The sequence below is a fragment of the Gavialis gangeticus genome, unplaced genomic scaffold (genome assembly GCF_001723915.1).
Source record: "Gavialis gangeticus isolate Ggan-Ray unplaced genomic scaffold, GavGan_comp1, whole genome shotgun sequence".
NCBI lineage: Eukaryota > Metazoa > Chordata > Crocodylia > Gavialidae > Gavialis > Gavialis gangeticus.
Genome location: NW_017729025.1, coordinates 141592158 through 141607496, shown reverse-complemented (window position 1 = coordinate 141607496; position 15339 = coordinate 141592158). Strand labels below are relative to the sequence as shown.

The window sequence follows — 15339 nt, the reverse complement described above, 5'->3', positions numbered from 1 at the left end:
AATAGACTGTGAGAGCTTTTATAATTCACCTGTTAGACAAATAAGCCAAAGCGATTCAGAATTCTGTAAATCCTTTTAGTTCCCCCAAGGAGGAAAAACGCTTTGAGTTTCCACTTGATACATTTACCCAATATTCTTCTCTTTCTCTTTCACCCACACCTCCCCCCACCTCTCTCTCTCCCTCTCAGCTGATTCCAATGACACCCTCCACATCTTCCGCCTCTTCCACTTCCTGGTCCAGGTTCATGTGAATCTGGATACTTCACTTTGCAGCAAAATGCAGACATCCTTGTCCAGTGCTGGGCCATCAAGGGGGCCCTCTGCAAGGAAGACAGACAGCTTGTCGAGGGGCATGGGAGAGCCGGTTTCAAACTCCAGTGACTTGGTGTTTTTTGTCACTGCCAAGTGTTTCATGATCATCGACCCCTGGGAGGGCCACACACTTTGAACCTGCACCATTTGTTTTTAATATTTGTATAATAGAGATTTACAAAGTCAAAAAAATCTCTCTCTCTCCCCCTCCCTCCCTCCACCACGTCCAAAGTTGAAAGAAGCAACCACAAGGAATGCGAGTCCAATACCCTGCTTGCCTTCTAAATATCAAGTAAATCAGACTGGGAGAACCTAATGGAAGTGCAAGGTATCAGAACTGCATTGCTGGGGGTTTAACAGACAATCCAGATTGTGAAAAAGGGGCGTTTTCACAAGCTGGACGAAGTTCTTGTAGCATCAGGCTATATTTACATCCATTATTTTCCCTATGAGTTTTCAGCAAAGAGAACAATTCACAGAAGTCCAGATTGCTGGTACTGAAACCGTTTTGGGAACAGAATGAGCCCTTTCCAAGATTTTGTGTATGAAAGCAGTACTTTGCTGTGCAGTGAGCATCAAATAATATTATTGTTTAAAAACTGTTACATACACTTTGGACAAAAATTCATTTTCCGCTTTAGTGCACACACAATCTTAACTCCGTCTCTTTGACATGATTACCTACTGCATTCACAGACATTGTGCTTTTGTTACCAAGAAAATTCAGTGTCTGAAAAAAATCTGTGTTCACTTAATCTAACCTTCTGTCATCCACTTTAGAAAACCAAATTAGGAGTTGTGTTCATCTCAGCAAAGATAAATGGGTAAAAACTTCTTTTAAAGATAAACATCTCCCAGTGGACTGAGTATGTTAAACAACGGCAATTCATCCCATCAGAAGCTGTGCGCACTGCCTTAGTTACCTTGCTAGTCCTATCTGAGCAAGGAATCTGAAGCAAATATTAAATGCCTAAACCTGAGATTTTGATACCCACATGGACGTGCAGAATTTGACTATTTTTCTCTCCATATGTAACTCCAACAAAAAGGCATTTACATTTCAAGATGGAAAGCACTAAAACCATAATACATGATTTTCATTTACTAAAATTAATTTACTTACTGGGTTTTCTATTTTCTCTCCTTCTACATGGGGTTCTCCTTTCACTTTTGTCTTGTCTATGTCTATAGGCACTGCTTCCAAAGTAATTAGGAGGTATGTCACCAGCAGAACACACTGTTGTACTATGACAGCTGTCCACCTCATCTGAAATAAAAGATCAAAAATATAACTCATAAAACTAAGTATCAACTAAGCTATTGTGCTGTAATATTCAGTACAAACAAGCATGCCTGTATGCACTAATAATAACTCACCAATTACCTGTTCTGTTGCTATCAAGAACCCAATAGGGTTAAACACAAATACAGTACAAAGACTTTAAAAATGTAATAGAAGAAGTAGCTTGTTATTATATGTAGGCCTCAACAAAAGTGGAAATAATACTACACTGCCTGTGTTTGTAATGTAACTAATACTTTAACCACAGTCAGGACAGGAATAGGGCATTACAAAGATTACTATATTGGCTTCTACATGTGTAAATGAAGATGCTCTAAAAAAGCTGGTATTCTATTGCAATGTATTTTAACTCTGTAGAATAGTTTGGGATGAAAGAATATTTAGCAAATTGACACTGATTTTAGATGTTTTACAGATGCACAAAATCAATTAGCATTAAAAAAGACCTGATGCTACAACTAATGAAATAAAAAAAAACAATGATATCAAGGGGAGATGCATCAGATATTAGAGATGTGGCATGTTTGCCTATTTTGGAATAAAGATTCTCTCTCCCCAGCTGTTCTCCCCTGATCAATAGGGAAAAAAGCCATAGTCGCCCGAGGCTGTCAATAACTGGTACTGTAGGCTGGTCCTTAAATATTTTGGCTATTATCTTTAAAAGGCAAAGTCTTATATTCTGCAGAAGCAGCTCTTGGACACTTACTCATTTCAGAGCTCAGCTGCTAATGATGAAATATCTGCAGATTTCATTGCTAGGTCAGTGATACAGATGACTTTGGAAATATTGATGTAATATTGTCAGTGCATAATTAGCTTAGGTAAATCAAAAAAAGAGATATAAGCATGTCATGAATGTAGAGTGAGACAGACAAAAAGAAGCGTATTTGTTACAAGGGCAATTTCTGTACAAGTGATTTAGCTAGCCATGCAGTTAATTCTATCACAAAGTATTGAGATCCAGTGACAGCAAATCTTTATGAGATGAGCTAGAATTAGAGCATGCAATGCCAATTTTCTTGGATGTAAAATGAAGCACCCATAAGACCTTCATGCTTTTGCCTGACCTTAGATGGCTCTTAAGTGACAAGCTAAATGAAAATAGCAATGTTAAAATCATTAAATAACTAGTGTTGATGCCTGCAACTCCAACTTGACACTTTTTTTCCATATTACAATTAAAATATCACCTCCCCCCGCAAAAAAATCCTCGCTGCCTCCTTCAAAAACAAAATGGAATTGACCTGCTGGAATCAGTGAGCTAATTTCTAGCCCTCTGCAAAGAGCTGACAGCTTCTAAAACAAGTGGCCTGTGCTGAGTTTGTAGAGCTATTGCATGATGGAGTTCATGACTTAACATCAGAGACTAAAATGTTGTGATCTTACAAAAATATGCAGTCATTAAGGTGATCAAAATTATTTTGAAGTGCTCTCTGCCCAGCTTCCTGATCTCAAGAAAATAATTTGGAAATGAATCTCAGAGTCTTATAGTAACTATCAAGTCAAATGTTTCTACCAACCTTCTTAAATGTGATGGTCTAGCAGACAACCATTCATATGCATCAGTACTCAGCAACCTTTGACACTAGAATATTCTTGTGCATGAGGTGCGAGTAAGCAGGTACATAGCAGTACATGTTCCAATAGGATTGTACTCAGTAAGGGGGGAAACAAATAATAAACTGGTATCAGAACTACACAAAAGGTAGTTCTAAGACAGGCAGATCTGCAGTTAATTTCCCCTCCTGTTCTTCATGTGTATTAGACCAGGGGTCAGCAACGTACGGCCCACAGACTAAATCTGGCCTGCAGAGCCACTGGATCCAGCCTATGGTGCAAGCAAGCAGTGGAAGGCTTCGGCCACGCTGTGCCGTGCCACACTACAGTCCAGCAGCCAGATGCTTCACCTTTAGCCAGATCCTTGTCGCAGCCTTTCTTCAACCTGAACTGGATCATTCTGGCTCATCCCCAAGAAAATGATCACCAGTCAGGGTAGAACAACTGCTCTGTGACCCAGCCCAAATACAGCTCCACTGAGCAGTTTTGTAACCAGTTAGTGGTTACAATATCTGTTTAGCACAACAATAATTAACAGTATGTTGCCTATGCCAACAGCCACCTACATAGGCACATCTGTCTTCCTGTTACCACTTTGCTATCTTGCTGTCCTATGTTGAAAGGATCTGGTATGTTGGTCTGTGCCACCTTGCTGCCTGGCCTTTCTTCCTCCTAAACTTCACTGCTCTCTGCATTACTAGCGCCTCTCCTTAGATATGTTCTCCTATCACATTATTCTCCTGCTGAGGTACCATGGGATACATCTCCCACATACAAACATGGGCAGGCAGCAAAATAAGTCTAAATGTACCAAATTGGTTCAGTTAATGAAAAGAAAGTGCAAAGACCTGAACCACATTTGCTGCAAGTATTTCAGATAACAATGCAGTGACTGATTAAAGAGATACTTTTTTACTCATAACAGCAACAGCCCCTCAGCCCAGGGATTCTCATCCCCCAGCCCACAGGCCAAATGTGGCCCTGCGGAGCCATGGCATCTGGCCCACGGGGCTTCCCACAGGTCAGCAAACTTAATGGCAGGGGCAGTGGCAAATAAAATTGCCACGCCTCCCCACTGCCATGTTCCCAAGCTCCAAGGGACTGCATCAGGGCAATGCCATGTCCCTCCCATGCAGCCAGGTCAGAGCTGGGCCATGCCTCCTTCCTCCGTAGGGCCCAGTCACAGCTGGGCTGTTCTCTGACCCCTCCATCCCACACTCCCCCACAATCTAGTTGAATTGGGCCCCACTTCACCATCCTGTGAGCTGAATTGGGCCCACTGGCCGAATCCAGCCCACAGACAGATTGAGCACCATCCATCTGGCCCAAGGGGGAAAAAGTTGGGCACCACTGCCTTAGACCAATGGTTCTCAACCTTTTGAGACTCTAGGCACCCCTCCATAACTTTTCTGAATTTAGCATCACCCTATTTCAAAAACTAATTTATTGCAAACTTTCAGTGGTAGATTCCGTGTCTGCCAGGGGGACAACCAGGTTAGATTCCCAGGCACATATCTAACTACAGCTATCAAGCCACCAGACACCCAGACTCAGTCTGGCCTTTGGATTCTGCCTTAAGGGTCTAAAGGGAAGATAGGAAGTCTGGACAGCCTCCATTCTTCTGTATTCCTGTGTAGGCACGTGTCAAAGGTCCTGGTGACTTCTCATGCATACACCATGATCCAGAAGGATTGACAATTGCCTACTACTGCCTCCTTGCTCCTCCTCCCCTTGCCTGGCCCCCCTGCACATGCTTACCTCTTTGCGCACACCGCCCCCCCAGGATCCTTAAAAGGATCTCAAAGAAGCCCAGTTGAGAATCACTGCTTTACTCTTCGTTACAAATATAGTGTCAGGGATCCTGGGGATAAGCATAATCCAGTCCACGCTACAAAATGAAACCAGGACTATGTATCATAATTTTTACAACTCCTGCTGCTTTAATCCACATTAAAAATTGGTTGCATGTTTGATTTCAGTTAGAGGAAAATGCCATTAAAAAATCCTCAAAGATGGGAGAAGGTATATTAATAACATATATGTAGGCCTGGCAGGATTCGATTTTTATCACTAAATGTTGATAAGTGTTGATTTTTTTATCACTAAATGTTGATGTGTTGATTTTTGACCTACAATTTTATAAAGCTAATAACAGTATACTGTCATTATTAAATTGTCTGCACCCCACATCCTGAATTGTATATAATCCCAAATCTTTTCAATGGATACAAATCTAAATAAATACTGAAAAATAAACATCAATTTTAGGCACTGAAATTATTAAAAAATAAAAATGGAATTCTGCCAAGCCTACACATATGGAACTAAAATGTTTGAAGGGGAGTTGGGGGAGGGTTAACTGCTAAAGTACAGTGATGTACAGTCATTGGGAAGAAACTTTTTTTCCCCACTTTTCGGAAGAAAAAGACAACAAAGCATTAAATGAGGTTGGGTGCTTGTTAAACGTAGAGTTTAATCCAGCCTAGCATATCTTAACGACAAACCAGAATAAGAGCTGTATTTCTGCAATCCACTCTGAAACCAGCTCTAGACAAGACAGCAGTGCTGGCAAGCAACCTCGGTTAATAGACAGAACCACAGTCAAACTGCAGAAACCACATCCCTGAAAAAACTCTCCAAATGCACTTTCAGAGCAGCCTGCTGAACTGGACAAGCAGAATGGAACAAGGGAGTAGGAATCCTAGGAAAAGCCATGACCATAAGCTAAAGACAAGCAAAAGCTTATGACAGCCAAAGGACCTCTAATGCGCTCTAATGCAATATGGGCCAACCTTTTTGGCAGGTGTGCCACAAATTAGCCTCACACCCTGCCCAAGTGCCACTTCAATCCTTCTCCCTTACTCAGTCTGCCGCGCAGCTTTCTTCTCCCTGGCCTGTACTCCCTGACCAACTGCTGCTCTGCTTTCTGCTCTGCACCTGATCTGATACTCTGCTTTCCACCCCCTATCCTACTACTTTGCAGCCTGCCTGTCCCTTCCCAATCTGCCTCATGCCACACACACAGGCTGCCCATGCAACCTGTAGCATCTGTGCTACAGTTGGCCAATGCTGCTCTAATGCATCATTTGAATTTTTTTAAGGTTATAAAGAAATGTGTATTTTTATTTTTTCACTGAAAGAAAACACATTTTCTATGGTAAAGCACACAATTTGGACCTCTGAACAGAAATACACTTAGCTTGCTCCAAGATGTTTTCAAATATACAAATGCATGTTTAGCAATACAAGCATAACATTAGTTTCCATTCTACGTAAGTGGTCATATGTTATATTTCTCAAAAGCTGCAAACACCCAATTTACTAATACTGATTCTGTGTGAACCTGACTAAAGTTTCCTTACATGGGAGGAACATGAGATTGGAAGCCAGGAAATCAAGCTCTATTTCTGGTTCTGCCACTGACTCACTCCTTAGCCTTGGGGAAATCACAAAGGCTGAACAAGTTTCATCACTGACCTTGATTGTTGGTGTGTACTGTTTATTTATCCAGACACTTCTTTCCACAGTTGCAACTAATATCATGGGAGGGTGCTCAGAAGCTTTGGAAATTAGGCCAAATATCTCAGGTTGAGCACTGAAATCAGAGACATTTGAACCATGTTAGCTTTAACTATTCAGGAACACTGAAGAACAAAAACAAAACAAACAGAGGCAGATTTGTCCCTCAACTATATCAATGTAATCAAAGTTAGTGGAATTTGGATTTACATTGCTGTATCTCAGATCAGAATATGGCCTATAGTTTGCTACATGGGGACCTTTTCACACCTGCTTTGTACAGCCTTTTAAGCACCTAAAATGCTAGATGCACATCTATACAATTACTTGGTACAATTACTAGCCTAATCTGCAGTGCACTGAAACAAAGAGAAACGAGGCTTGACAGGCATTATCCAGACATTTACAGTAACAAATGGAAATCTGGGTTCTATTTGCTTCCTTTGTTGGCAATTTTTGCTAAAATACCTTAGAGTGTAACAGGACCTTGATGAATCTTACAATTGTTTACTGCCAACACAGCCTATATGGGAAAGACAGTATAAGAGTAAATAATTGAATCCAGTTTTTCAAGAAGGGCTGCCTCTAATGCACATACACTTCGGCATGATACCCACAAGATTTTCACATGTATTTTTGCATCAACAACTGAAATTCAGATTCATTTATGAATGCGTGTACCTTTAAGTAGCTGCTCGTGCAACACAACCTCTCAGATTTATACCGCCAGTTCATTCTGTGGATGCACATATTGTTAGTACAAATCATGCCTGATAAAAAGAGTTTGTGGATATATACCCATGAACCTGAGAACTCTTTTCAGGTTCTAAAGGCATTTTAAATAGGATGCTCAGTAGGTCATTTTTAGTCTGGCGATTTAGTCTAGTGGGTCTTGTGTAGTTAAGCAAGTTAGGTTCTCTCGAAAATTCCATCTTCTGCAATTTAAATAGCTATCAGATAACATTTGATCCGATTCCCCCCTCCCTCCCTTTCCCTCTCATCTGCCTTCTGAAAACCAGATGTTCTGGTATTTTCCCATCAAAAGAAGGGGATCAGGGATTCATGGATCAGGCACTTTACATTTTTAAGTGACTTGCCCTCATTGCAGTACTTGTGTTAATAGTCTAGCCAAAGCCTATAACATGTGGGTACCACGAAGAGTTAAAACTTGTCAGAGGCCTGCCATGGATCAATAGGAAACCTACAGGAATGTCCTCACTTTGCAAAATTCTACATTTTAATAGCTGGTTTCCAGGGAAATTTTGAGGCACTCAGTTGCTTTTGAGTATTTTGAGGCACCCGAATTGTGCTTTAAAAGTTAGAAACATGCTTTGCAGAACAACTAACAAAGTGAAAACAGTCATCTGGCATAGACATGTCACAGCCCAAGCTTATGTTTATCAACATTGCATACATAAGAGCTGGTGACTAAGATATGAATCAGTGCTCAGATTGGGAAAAATCAGTACCATGAATCACTGAAACCATTCTACTGTGTAACATACAGCAAGAACAAAATAGGTTGATACCAAGAGCTGACATTAAGCTGTTAAGCAAAAAGAAAAGTTGTACCTTTTATTTAAATACTTTTCTGTCAAAAGACACCAACATGGGCCTTCATGGCCCTTCTGACTGATGATCCTTTTAAAAAGAAATCATATAATCCATTTTGGAAGTCAGATTTCTGCTCCTCATTGCTGTGATGGGTGCTACAGACAAAGGACGAAACCCTGTCACCTTTTAGGCACTTAAGTTTACTTCTATTCCACCTTACTCAAGTCCAGAAAAAATATGAATGCAACTCTATCATCTTAGCCATCTATGACTAAAACACAAAAAGGAGTGAGCTTTCATTATTCAGTAGACATAAATCAAATCTCCCAAACTATACACTATTGGGAGGATGGGTACGCATGTGCACACCCCCCCACACACACACACACACACACACACACACACACACACACACACACACACACACACACACACACACACACACACACACACACACACACACACACACACACACACACACACTCCCCCGTGTTGTATTTTACCTCAGTAATTAAATATTCCTTGATCTAGGGCAGTGGTTCTCCACCTTTTTAGACTCCAGGCACCTCTCAATAGACTTGTGGCATGCCTCAGAAAATGCTAGTTCTTAGTTTTTACTCTTTTGCTCGAATACAGAAAAGGAATAAGAACAATTCTTTGTTGCAAAGAACTCAGAAAGACCCCAACAGGTCAGAATGTTTTGGACACTGTGAATTCCCGTGTGAAAACTCTAGGTTTATCTGGTGAATCATGTCTGCACACCTAACTACAACCCTGATTGAGAACCACTGATATAGGGAGAGAGAGAACACGTGAGCACGACTCCAAACTCCTGGTTACACACTCACCTGGGAGACAGGACCTAGGGTCCAGTTCTTGTCCCCTGAATATTTTGCTATATTAAGCACTCACCTCTGCTCTCAGCATTTCCTACTGATAGGTTTGGCAGGATGCCATTTTTAATTGGTAAACACCGATAAACATCAATTTCACCTCACATTCAAATCAACGAAAAAAATATTTCCATCGTTAATAACTGAAATGTATAGAAAGGGGACGCAAGAAAAAGATGATGGCTGATGGAGCATGAGACAACAGGGGGAGCAGTCCTACAAAACTGTGCTGACTGTAGTTTGGACAAACTCCCGAAAACCCCAAGGGACTGGAAACAAAGGAAGAGGAAGTGACAAAGCAAACGAGGGAGCTATAAGCAAGCAGAGCTGGGCCTGATGGCAGCTCTGCCATTCAGCTGGCAGCAGTCCTACTGTAGTTACATTTGTCACTAATAAATTAATAAATTGTCACTCCTAATTTCATGCGATCCTGAAAATTTAAATCAATAAAAACTCAAAATAAATGCTAAAAAATAAACATTGATATTATCCATCAAAATTATAAAAAGATAAAAATTGAATTCTGTCAAGTCTACGTGTTGGCTGCCTTAGGTGTCTGTCTCCTCAGCATGCCAACTTTCATGACTCTCTTTCCTACATGCCCAGCTGTCCTCAGATATTGAACAAAAGTGCAGGCAATTATTTCAGGCAGAGGGCCACTTACTGAGTTTTGGCAAGCTATCGAGGGCTGCATGACAGGCAGCCAAGGGCAGATAAATATTAATTTTCTAAAGTTTCTAGGGGCCCTGCAGGCCAGATAGAATGGCCTGGCACACCACATCTCGCCCACGGGCCATATTTTGCCCACCCCTGTTGTACAAGCTGAAGGACAGGCTGGGGATACAGGTTTGCAAGGTGGGCAGATCAAAACCTGATGATGTTTAACATGGAGAAATGTAAAGTGCTTCATCTGGGGAGAAATAATCAGCAACACACTTATAGGCCTGGCGGTGCTACACTTGCCAGCACCATAACTAAAAGAGACCTGGGGATTGTGATAGCCCACAGAACGAACATGAGTCAAAAATGACTTGATGCACACTTTGCTGGGGTCATCTGACCTCAGCAGTCTTTCCTGCCCAAGTGCAAGGGGCTAGACCTGATGATATTGTGAGGTCCCTTTCAGCCCCTAACAACTATGAATCTAAGGGTGCAAACACAACTAGCAGCTGAACTGTTCCAAAGTGTCACTGATTAGGAACTGAGTCACAATTGCGTAAAATGCCGTGGGAGTAAGCACCCAGCCCAGCATACCTCACAATAGGCAACTGAGAGAGGAGTGCTTGCATCCATGCTGTGGGGATACCACAGGATGAGTGACCTATGACTGGAGGCATCTTCACTTGTCTGCTTTCCCTTCTCTCCTAAACATGAATTCAATAAATAGCAACAACCTGCACTAGGAAGAGTCTGGAGTGTGCTTGCCTGACTTGCAGATGAGAAGGATTTGGGGGGAGAGGGTGCGTGGATCTACACTTTTTGGTTCTGAAGGATTAAAGAGGCATTATAAAGGGATGCAGTTGAGTAGAGAGAGGAGACAGCTGCTAGTTAGGAAGACAGCTTTTACTGAACAAACAGTGCAAAGGAGCTTATTCATTAATAAGTGACAAAAGAAAGAGAAAAGGGGAGGTAAGTAAAGTCTGAGCTGCATACCAGTGCAGCCAGTTGCAACAGTGGGGGAGAAAATGGGGAGAGGGCTGGAAGGGCGGGGGGAGGAGTTCTAGCATGGGATCCCTGGAGGACTGACCCACCAGACCTATGCTGCAGAATGCCTGGTGTCCACACATAACTTTGAACCTGTTCAAAATAGCACTTGATTGTCCCAGTACACTTCTGAACAACTGCAGATGGCTTTAAACCAGTTTTCATGTCTTTCTACTTCAGGTTTAAACCACATTTAAATTGTTTGCATTGTTTCGTATATCCATGTCCTTAATTCAGGGTTTCTTATTCCTCTATGGTGATTAGGAACGTAACAGTTAGTTATATGCCACATCACTGAATATTAAGAGACCCAGGCCCCTTTGTGGATCCATCAGAGCCTCTTGATCATCTTTGTATATGTGCTAACCACAAGAGAGAGATACCAGAAAGATAATTACCAAAAGTAGAATAATTCTCACTTAATTAAACAGATTCGCACAAACCATTTGTAAATTATCTTACATTGAGAGAAAAGCCTCTAGTTTGCACCCTTGTTCTTTATTTAAGTAGCAACGGTACAATCAAACATGGCCAAAGAAACAGATAAGACTTTCATTCATGAAAAGCATTAGCAGAACAATTACGTGTCAAGGGTTAATCACTGTGGCAGCACACCTTTGGGCCCTGCCACTTTAAGGGCCTGAGCAGGCTGCAGACCAGCCTGCAGGTGGGAGCAGACCCAATCAGGTAGTCACATGGCACCCAGAAGGCTGCCTGATTGGTGGAGGCCTGGGAAGCCTAAGTATAAGACCAGGCCCTGAGAACACAATGGGCAGTTGCTGCAGGGATGCTGCTGAAATAACATCCCCCAGCCAGGAATCTCCTGCTCCTGGAACATCTGGAGGTCAGGGTAGGAACTATGGGGATGGAGGAGGTTCCTGGTCCTGGGTAAGACCTGAAAACTGCACCCTGCTGGGGTTGGATGGTATGGTGGGGCAGTCTCCAGGAAATGCCACACCTGTGCTTCTGCAGTAAAAGGCAAGGATGGGGTGCCATATAGCCTCAGTCCCCATGACCTGGTAGGTTACCCCATAAAGGGGACAGACTTTGGGTCCAGGCATGTTGATAGACACCTGAGGCCTGAGTGGGCAGCAGACTGAGTTTGAGATGCCTGAGGCCGGAATCAACCCAGTGTGTGGGGCAGTAGGCCTGACACCCTGTCATAGAGTAGGGCCTGAATTGGGTAGCCTGAAAGTCTGCAAGGGATCAGGACCATGAGTGCAAAAAATGAAGCCTGAAGGGGTGCACAGAGTAGGGAGGTGGGGTGGTCCTGAAGGGCTATACAAAGTAGGGCAGTGTGACTGAGGCCCAAGAAAGGGGCAGAGTGAATGTGACCCTACTAAGGGTAGTATATGAGAGGCTTGGTGCAGGATTGAGTTCAGCCCAGTAAGGGGCCAAGAGAAATGTCACCTGTATGTGATGCCATCTGCGAAGCACAGGACATGGTGTAGGGGTGGTTTGGAGCCATGTATCATGCCCTTGGCATCAGGGCATTAAATGGGCAGCCTCCCAGCTAAGAACAACTCTTTAATTCCAACAAAATTGTGGCAGGTGAGTCAGGTGTGCAGACTGCCCTAAACAGGTGGGTGAGCTGATAATGGGACAGGCCTCAAGACAGCCCCCTGTCACAATCACTAATTGCTAAGAAAATATGCTTTGTTTTGTCAGCAAATGCTTTCAGCATTTTTCAAGAGAATCAACTAAAACAGTTGCATTGAGGTAGAAATGTTCTATTTGTGCACTGATCATTAAGCTAATCACTGAACATGGCCTGAAGTTTGTAAGCAAGGAACAAATATGAAAACAAGGGGAAAAAAGGAAATATACAGAATACTATGCCAACAATGGCATATAAAATAACTTTATTACAGAAAGAATCATCAGCATTTGATGTCAACTCAAAAGCTTTTATCTTTCCAAACTAATGAAGCATTATCTGTTTACCCTTCTAGCACTATAGAGATTTCTGCTTTAAGTACACACACAAAAAAAAAAAAACTATTTACAAAAGTAGTAACATAAAAATTACAAATATATTAAAGTTCACAATGAAAGCTAATACTCCTAGCTTCCCGTAAAAACAAAGACACTCTACTGGGCAGTTAGTCATCAGGAGAGGATAAAAAAGGAAAGAACTAGAATGAGATGCTCAGCCAAGGAAGAAACCACTATGGTGCTTATGTGAACAGAAAAAAAAACAAACCCAGAAACTAAGAAGATTCTGTGCACCAGCAACTTTGATCCTGCTCCCATTGAAGTTAATGACAAATTCCTTCTGACTTCAGTGAAGCAGGACTAGATATCTGGAGGTGTAAAGAGCTATGATCTTCAGAAGATCATTACTAACCGTATCCTCAGGGGCTCCAAAGAATGTTTTGGTGACACTAAGATAGCAAGGTAAACTCAGCACTAGTACATTATAATGAAATAAATACCAAATACTGGAAGCATTAAACTTGACCACTTCATTTTCTTAATGAACTATTAGCTAGTGGGGGGGGGAAACATGGCTTTAATCCTGAAAGCAAGGGCTACTTGTAGCAGTACAACAGATCTTTTTGGAGAAGCAACATACAATCGGGGCATCCCAGCTCTAACTTCACATTGTACAATCACTGTAAATGTGCACATAAATCCAGGTTTATGACCTGAAAATGGCACTCTCTCGCTTTAGCATAATTGATGCACAACTGCTAAACCTGACATAGAAGCATTTACACAGGCAAGAAGTACAACTTGGAGGTTTATGGATGCTATCATTCTTGGTTATATTCATAAACATTCTATGGCTATTTTATTTTTGTACTTTGGAGAAGTACAAAGCCTATGAACTAAATATAAAATGATGTGCCTATAAAAACTATCATGCCTGAAATAGAACGCAATAGAAAGCTTTCTTTCCTCCCTCATATCTTCTTAAAACCCACTATTTCATGCAGCTCCTTGTCATCTTCTATTTGCCTTTAGTAAAGTTAGACAGCAGGAATGGAAGGGTAAGGGGGTGTCTATGTACATCTGTGTGCACATATAAGTGGTAAGCTCTTTGGGACAGGACATATCCATAACTCCCTTTACTGAAGTATTTTGTGAAGTTGTATGCAATTCATATTCATGCTAAGTCTCAAGAAATGTTACTCTGATGCCTTGTATGCATTATCACCATCTAGAGGTGCATTGATATATCGGTCCATATTGTATTGGCACCAGTAACAGGAAAACTGACATTATTGGCAATCAGCTTTTTTTGGTCTATGCGGCCGATAACGTCACAGATAAATGCCACACGTACGCATGCAGCTGCAACATGCCAGGAGTGCAGCCTGGCAGCCTGGTGAGCTGTGCCTGTGGAGGAGGGAAGGGGGGTGGCTTGTCCATGGAGGTGACAAGGAAGGTGGTTCCTGCCACTGCACGCACCCCCAGGGGAGGCATGAGGGGAATGCTGCAGGCTGGGGCCAAGGGCTGCACTGGCCTCTTCCTGGCATGGAGACTGGGCTGGAGCTGTGCCCAGAGCAGGGATGGGGTGGGCAGCAGTGGTGCTGGGAGGGGGAGCTACAAGGTGGCTAAGGCAAATTCTGGGGTGGCTGTAACCCACCCCATAACCCCCTCCCAGTGCAGCTGCTGCCCATCCCATACCACCCAGCCTGAGCGCAGCCCCACTTGTTGGAAAGAGGCCACAGCAGGCAGCCTGCCCTCGCCCTCCACACAAATCTAAGATGTACCTGTTCCCCCTCAGGGTGTGCACAGTGCAGGGAGCCACTCCCATTCCCCACTCCTGCCCCTGCCCTGCTCCTTCCCTCACTATGGGGGTTTCAATCTGTCCTCCCCTATGCCTCTTTCTTCCTCTGCCCCCACCCCCGCAAGACTTACTGGCTGGACTCTGCTCTCCAAGCTGCCGGACTGCACTTCAGCAATCAGATCAATAATGGCCAATATGGCCAGTTTAATAATCGGCCATTGGTGTCTGCCAAAAAATCTTTACTGGTGCACCCCTATCACCAACCTCTGCTCCCTTCCCCCCCACCTCTTTTTTTTCAGTAAAATTCTTTGCCCATGGTTTTACACTTTCTTCTGTTTTGTCCTCTCCAGCCAATTTTTTCACTATGTCTTCCCTGTCCTACCTTCCCAATGCCAGGATCATAGTCAACAGCTGATTTCACTGTTTCAGCTTGTTCTCAGGGCTACCTACATACATTAACAGCACTCTATATATCATTATGTAGTTTTATTAAATAAAGCTATACCAAATAGTGCTAGGAGATGCTATCAAGCACCATAAAAATATGATCACCTGGAACGCAACTGAAACAACTGAGTCTCTTATAGTATTTACTATTTGAGCTCCTATCAAAAAGTGTTGGGGCATCTAAGCAAGCTGCATGTAGGGCCTTTATTGCATAAGCCTTTATTCAAGAACTTAGCCCTACCCTTGCAGGGAAAGAATTACAGGATTTGAACACCTGCTTTTTTTTTTTTTTTTTTTTTCTTGGCACCTGAATA

General features: G+C 42.5%; 1 protein-coding gene across 2 annotated transcripts in view; it reads right to left on the bottom strand.

The window, feature by feature from the left end:
• The window catches only part of NUCB2 (nucleobindin 2), a 71799-nt gene that overhangs the window by 52038 nt on the left and 4422 nt on the right, over window positions 1-15339 (bottom strand). For both annotated transcript variants that reach the window (XM_019519660.1, XM_019519661.1), the window contains exon 2: window positions 1436-1579. In XM_019519660.1, the coding sequence (XP_019375205.1) occupies window positions 1436-1579 (144 nt within the window). The remainder of the gene's footprint in view (window positions 1-1435; window positions 1580-15339) is intronic.